The 7488-nt window shown below is 39.6% G+C and overlaps 1 protein-coding gene across 1 annotated transcript; it reads right to left on the bottom strand.

Moving 5' to 3' along the window:
* Positions 1-272: 272 nt before the first annotated feature.
* On the bottom strand, positions 273-7094 carry FTCDNL1 (formiminotransferase cyclodeaminase N-terminal like). The gene is given in 4 exon segments (XM_081813906.1): positions 273-1156; positions 2371-2472; positions 5301-5422; positions 6831-7094. Coding segments are annotated over 3 exon segments (402 nt in total). The 5' UTR covers positions 5413-5422; positions 6831-7094; the 3' UTR covers positions 273-968.
* Positions 7095-7488: the final 394 nt, after the last annotated feature.

Genomic DNA, 7488 nt, shown 5'->3' with positions numbered 1-7488 from the left:
ATTCTGGTCTGGACAATTCTGAACTCTTCATTTTTGTGTGAAACGTATTTTTCCCCATGCTGAATTTTAACCCTTTCTTGGATAAAAAGTATGGCAAATTTGGGGCCAGGATTTCCCTGGGAAATAATCTTTAAATTGTCAGCTCACATTAAAATGCAGCACAAGCAGTGAGGTGCTCCTCTGGAAACAAGTCTCTTTTCCTATGGCTAGTACTTGGTGTAGCTCAGCTTAGCCAGAGTCCAAATCTACATCCCAAATGTTAGACAATTCAGCATTAAATAAAAATGAGGCAACATCATACAGGGATTTCTGAGGTCATACAGAGAAGAATGCAATTATCCTAAGGCGGACTTCCCTCCAAAGGTTATGAGCCTCTGCATCTTGTAATTAACCATGGTGCAGCTAGACAGTCCAGGCAAAAGGTCTTTCTTTTCTCCCAATTTGCCTAATTCAAAAACACCTCAAGTGACATAGCTCAAATTTTCCAAATTAAATTCACCCCTGGGGCTGAAATCAAGCACGTGACAGTTCAGTTCCAAAGCAAATCTTAAAGAGAGTTGTGCATTGGGAAAGAAAAAAAAAATCAGAGGAAAAAGGGGTAGGAGTTAACATTTAAGTGGTTTTTCAACCTCATCATTACCCCTGCTCAAGAAAATAGGACACAGATGGGCAAAACACACCATTGTTCTGCCCTGAAGAGTCTAAGGAACTCATTAGAAACTGTTTTTTCTCATGATCTATGGTGAATCTGTAAGGGACAAAATGGTTGATTTGCCCCATCCCAGGGCATTTAGAGTTCCACAGTGTTGTCGGGTGGAAAGTGGAAAGATAGTCACAGAGACACAGTATGCATTGCAACCCATGAGAGCCTATTGTTGATGTAGTTCTTCAAGGTCAACTCTTACCAGGGAGTTGAGGAATGATTATATTATCACAAACTGTTCTGATTTGTGAAAAATGGTTTCCAATCAGGAATGACACACTACCCTCAACTTTCTCGTACTTCTGGCCACAGCTCCACACTCGTCCCGTGGGACACCAGAGAGAGGGTAAATGGGAAAGAGGTTCACTGCTCCCAGGCAAGAGTGGATCCCCTCTCGAACCTCCATAGTAATAGACTTAAAGGCCTCCAAGCTGGCAGCCAGAAGAGAATTGCCTTAAAATGTGAAATTGTAAACAGCAATCACTAAACTTTCACTTGCATCTAAAGAAGCAGCTATAATTTTACTGTCCCACTTGTTCTTCTTCTTTTGCAATCTGTATAGGAGGTTATTTTTATCCAAATAAAAAAAAAAAAGATCCAACCGTTTCCTTTCACCTCACCTCCCAATTGTCATAAAGTTTCACATTTCTGCCAGCAATTTTATTCCCAAAAGTGGAGGAATTACGCAATGTTCATCAGTCTTAAACAATTTCATATTTTTTTTCAGTTGGTTACTTCAAATTTTTTCAATTTTATCAAATTAATCTGATAAAATTCCATGTTATTTTCAGAATGCTTTATGAATAATTACATTACAATATACACACATACATTTTTCTGAAACGTAAGTATTTGATTTTGCTCTTGTTCAGTAATTAGATTTTTCCATTGAATCATTCATCTAAGTGCATGTTATGGACACCTATACCACTAGGACTCTGAGTTTTCATTAGTGCAATATGGCCATTTTAGCAATAGAGATAAACAACAAAGAAGCAAATTTACATCCTATGATTAACATTCAAGATAATCTGTCCTATGTTTGCTGGAAGTTATCAGTCCACTCTGCTCTCCAAACAAATAGGCCTTTTGAAAGAAGACACTCTGCCAAGTTGAAATCAGGTTTATTTGAAAATATCCTGAACCCTTTACTAAGCAATATTAAGATGATATAGGCTTTTCTTTAAACAGTTATGATCCTTCCAATTCAAGTTGTCCTATTAAGCCTGACAACATCCCTATGAGACATGGAGTTCATTTCATTTCAACTCATGAACTAAAGATTTCAGGGTCCCAACTCAAAACACAACTGCTTAGTGTATTTCATTCCATGCCAACTTATCAGTGAAATCAAGGTTGATTTCAACACTATTACTTCACAGGTTAAAACTAGAAAAGGTTTCCTTAACCACATAAGATTTGGGATCATCATCTTCAGTGAAAGAATATTATTAAATCTTGGACCCCAAGGTTCATTTTAATAAAGAGGAAATGGGAAATGTTTGAGATACACATGATCAGAAGAATAATGAAATGACCTTTTGGGGTACACTCTCTTGAGTATTCAGATTTATATAGGAAATCAATGGTTAAAGAGCATTCAGGTCTACCTGAAGCTTACCCTTCATCAAAAGACATATAGATAAACAAAGAAACTGAAATCTTACCTAATTCATTAATAGAAGCCGATATTGTAATGACTGATTTGATGTAGTCTTGATCAGAAAATGAAAATATATTGAGCATTGATGCTTCAGGTTATTTCTGCCCTGTAAAGAAAACACATATGTGCAAGAATTTTTTTTCTGTGATGGAATCTTAATAATTTATTTTTTCTGATACAATTAAACTTAGCTTGATAGAAAAATTCTGGGATTTGACCTCTGAAGTGACATTGACTAATCACGAAATTCACTAGTAATGTCTACTTCTTATCACATTACTATATAACCAGATTATAGTTATAACTACATCTGTTATCTAGTTAGAACAGTTCAGAGGCTCCATTCGGAGGCTAGCCTTATGGTGTTTATGACAGATCGTCTCTTGGACTTGCTACTGGGCTTGCCAAAGTTCTCTCAACTCAGTCTAAGATGGTAGCCTCTTCTTTCTTTTTTTTTTTTTTTTAAAGATTTTCAGAGGGAGAAGCAGACTCCCTGCCGAGCAGGGAGCCCGATGCGGGACTCGATCCTGGGACTCCAGGATCATGACCTGAGCCGAAGGCAGTCGCTTAACCAACTGAGCCACCCATAGCCTCTTCTTTCAATCGCCAAATCACACACTCTAAATTCTGGTCCTTCTCAATCTCATCCTCTAGGCTTTATCAGTTTTTTCTTCCAAAACCCACAAAACAAACTGCCTGGATCAAAACCTGACATCTGGAAAAGCTAAGATAGGCCAATGTGCCTGAAGCACAGGTTCCTGGGATGTATGCACCTGCTAGAAACTGGTCTGTCTCCACCATCTCCTTTTCAGAGGCCACCAACAGTCTTCAGATGTTAACGACTTCCAGCTTTTGGTGGCTTGTGACTCATTTGAATGTGTAACCTGGAGGAGAAAGCTGCCATACACTTGTATGGCAGCCGCACATTACCCCAAAGTTATTTTTAAAGTTTACAAGCCTGGTTCAGCCTCCTTAAAAGTCCCCCTTAAGCCTACAAAAGCAAATTCAAAGTGAAGGACAAAAGTTTTCAGGCAGTAGTTAAACCGTTAGCTATGCTATTATACCTTTGTTGCCCTGTCCCCTGGCAGCCTAACAATTAATCTTTTCAGAAGAGAGGAAAAATGAGTTACACACAGGAACTACAGAGCTTACAGCAGCCCTGTGCTATTAATTTTAATAACATGAAAAGATAAACATATGTCACTCACTCATAGCCAAATGAGCATCTACAGAGCCCTGCCCTGGTGTACATCTAAAATTTATAACTCAGGTTTCTTTACCTAAGACATTTTAGGCCATTTAAATATTTTCACATTGCTTAATCAGAAAAAATATGGGTATATAATTTTATTCCACTCATTTAAAAATAAATGCATTTAAAATATTTGTAAAACGACAGGTCATTTTCTTAGCTAGTGCCACCTTCCTTCATTTTTAAAACCATAAAAGACGAAGCAAGAACAAGATTATACAACCTCTTATTTTATGTATTTTTTCAACATACTCTAGCTCCTGGAAGAAAAGAGATGATTTTATTTTTTCATCCTAAATCTTCTTCTGAAAAGCTTTTATTCTCAGTTTCATATGATACAACTGAATCAAATGCTAAAAGAATGAAACACTCTCTCCCGCAATTTCTTAAGCATGCGTCTAGAAAAAAAAATTACTGCTGGCAGGAGGAACTGTCAGTATGAATCTCAGCAGAAGTAAATTGTTTGGTATTTGTAATGGAGTATAATAGCTATAATTCCACTTGAGTTGCTGCCACTAATAAGCTGATAAAAACTGTGAGTTGAGACCCAGGTGTCCATCAGTCTATGGCTTCCACAAATGTCCCTGCACATTCACTTAATCACAGAGACAGGTAACCCAATCCCTTTAGAAGTACTGTGTCTGACAATGAGGGGCCCAAGCTGGCTCTTCCCACAAAGAGAATTCAAAAGCACAGCTGCATACTGACTCCAGAGGAGTTTTCTTATCAGCAATTACCAGGAATTTTCTTAGACGTTTCCAGCTCCTGCAAAGTTGTAAGACAGTAACTTAAATGTGCTCACCATTAGAAATGGGCTAGGTGAAAACACTTCTTTCTCATGAAAAGTAGTCACCAAATCAAAAATGACTCAGAAATTAAAATATACTGTCTCACATGCTTCAGGATTGTGACCCTAATGCTCACCTGTTGCCAAAAAGTTGATTTAGTAACAAAGCATTTCTACTTAAATGATTAAAAGTCCGAATACACTGTTTTGTTTGTGTGTGAAGGCAAAAACAACTGGAATCCAGAACTGTGTGTCATCACATGAACATTTTAACAAGAGTAAAATAAAGAGTAATATCTCTCATTGGAAATACTGGCCCAGGGAGTAAAGAGGCTTGAGGTCCAGTCTTCTGATTTGCTGAGTGATCTTACACACATCACTTAAATGCAATTGCCTACAAGTTTTTATATGGAGAAAATGGAGTAGAAATAATAATGTTGTAATGAAAGTATGGGCTTTGTTGGCAGGAGAGCTTTGAAAAGTAGCTGGTATTTGGCAAGTTTATTTTTTATTTAACCTGTTGAATAAAAAGCATAATGTACAATTATGCTCATTCTATTAATGATCAAATAAATGGCCCATGCAGGAAACATTAAACCTTTATGTAAATATATCGTCCTCAGGAGCCTGAACTCCTGAACAATGCTCATCTCACACACTCACTCTCCAATGTGAATAGGTGCACTGCTGAGCTTACGCAGGCTTTCGGAAACAGCACATGTCCACATATGAGTAACTGTTCTATCTCAGTATCCCGGAGTCCTGCAGAAGCTGTAACAGCCCCAGAACAAGGAGGAAAGTCTTAGAAGAAGGAAGAGTGTTCTATAGCACTGTCTGCAGAATAAAAAAACTACTGTACTCATACATATTCGCTTCAATTGTGTGTTGTTCCTACCATTTTTTTCATGAAGAGATGCTTGTGCTATGTTCTCAACAATGTATTTTCTTCTGGCTTCTGAAATATTTAGTAAACAAGCAGCCAAACGGAGCCCCATGGAAGAAGACATGGTGATTTTTCTAGAATAGGAAAAAAATTATTGTTCATTTTGGTCTGTATGGCTCATTCATATTTTCATGTTCATTAACCATAAATATAGTTTTTGGAAACCAGACAGTCATAATATGAACACTTCACTATTTTATTCCTGGAGAACACCTAAAGGAAAAAATCCTCAGATTGAGTCAACCAAGAAACCATGTGTATGCGGTCATGCACATATGAACCTACAAACATAGTAACAATACTAGAAAATATAGGGCAAGTTACTCAGCCTGAATTGTCATGCAAATGAAAGTACTTGTTAAAGTATTTTATTCCCTTTTAAACACCATTTTCCTTAGATTATCCCCATTTTCAAGGTCTATACTACTTAACATATAAGCTTAATCCTCGTTAAATGAGATTTACTAGGGAAATGTAGAAAAGGGAAATGAACAAAATTCTTATAAAAACTACTTTTCTGGCAAAAAGAAAAGTTATCTCTATGCGCCATGCTATAGGCAATATGTGAACAAATAAAAAGGACTCATTTGGGTGCTGTAAGATACCAGGTGTTTAGACAACTATTTGACTAAATTCCTCTCATACTTTAATCCCCAAAGTTCCTTTATGAGTTTAAAATCTTTTCACAGGACTCTCTTCCTTGAACTAAATCTGACATATATTCTATAATGAATCAATAATGCCAGAAACGTGACTGATGCCCTTTTGTTGAAAGTGGATTAATTACAAAATAATTCCCCTTTTCAAGATCAGGCCATATTTTGGTCTCTTTTAAATATAACTAAACATGGCCCTCACGAATTCATTCAACAAATTATTTCATAAGGGTTATCTTGTATCAGGCAATGTTCTCAGGGTGAGGAATACCAGAGTGAATGCTGTCCAAGTTTGAGACAAACGTTAAGCTTATGAGTTTAAGCTAAACTGTGCTCTGGTGCAAATAACAGTGCAGTCGATGCATAAATGCTCTGGCTTCTGTTCACTAGGATTTTCATTGGCCTGATCGTCCTAACCTAGAGGGAATGCAGGACTCCGTGGCTAGTTTGGGTTTGTAAGCAACTTTTCATATCGTGACCACCATCTCATGACTGAAAATTAATTAAAATATGGCCATTAGGTTTTTGTAGACATTAATAACATCGTTGTAATAAAGCAGCTCAGACCTCTCTCGTTTCTGTGTAAACAAAAAATTGCTTTACACAAGGGGTGTGGGCGTCTTCTGGCTTTCATTTGTTTTCAGTGTGTTTATGTAGCTTAATTGTCTCATCAGGCACTTTCCCAACATAATTATGCTTTTTAACAAATGGTGTTTATGGCAACCCCTAACAGTGCAAAAGAAAGGATTAGTTTCATCCTCTCATTCCACATTTTGATTCCCTGTGGACAGTAAAATCACACAAAGATGGTGTTAGAAAAATCTACCTTCACAGCAAAAGCTGAAATTAGCGGCCACCAGGCTCTTGGAGAGCAGTCAGGCTTGTTAGCAAAAAAGGTAAGTGTTTCCCTGCCTCTTCCACTTACAAAGTAACCCAGAGCAACCTCGCAAACAGTGGTTTGGAAGAATGCGCTCCTAGTCCGCCCATCCCTCCAATCACAATCCAATTACTTCCGGCCATAAACTAAAAAACTGCCTCCCCATGGGGAAGTAGCAAGGCCAGCGCCCAGTGGAGCAGTTCGCGACAGTTCCGCCAGATCACCTGCCTCCCGGCGCACACACCACCGTTCGCGCTCTTAAGGCCGCAAAAAGGCTCGCCGAGGGGGCGGTAGTGCGTGCTGAGGTGGGAACCCTCCGCTGGGATGCCCTGCGTGGCCCCGCCCCGGTTCCGGTGTGGAGTGGCTCAGGGCCACGTGGGCAGAAGGCTAACCCGAGGGACTCGGCGCGGGCCTTAGGGCAGTCTCCCGCTGCCCCGCGAGGCCCGCCGGGAGCAGCGTCTGCGGGCCGCGGGGCCCGGGGGCGAAGGACGGTCGCGGCGGGGCCGCCGGGATCGGCTCTCGAGCCAGCGCCGGCGCTCGCGGACGCATCGGGGAGGAAACCGAGCTGCGCGCGTGGAGGGACGGCGGGGTAGGGGTAGGACGGCGC

This window comes from Leptonychotes weddellii, chromosome 3, assembly GCF_054177405.1.
Source record: "Leptonychotes weddellii isolate Sample4059 chromosome 3, ASM5417740v2, whole genome shotgun sequence".
Classification (NCBI taxonomy): Eukaryota; Metazoa; Chordata; class Mammalia; order Carnivora; family Phocidae; genus Leptonychotes; species Leptonychotes weddellii.
The sequence above is the reverse complement of the archived record's forward strand: the minus strand, read 5'-3'. Positions and strand labels throughout refer to the sequence as shown.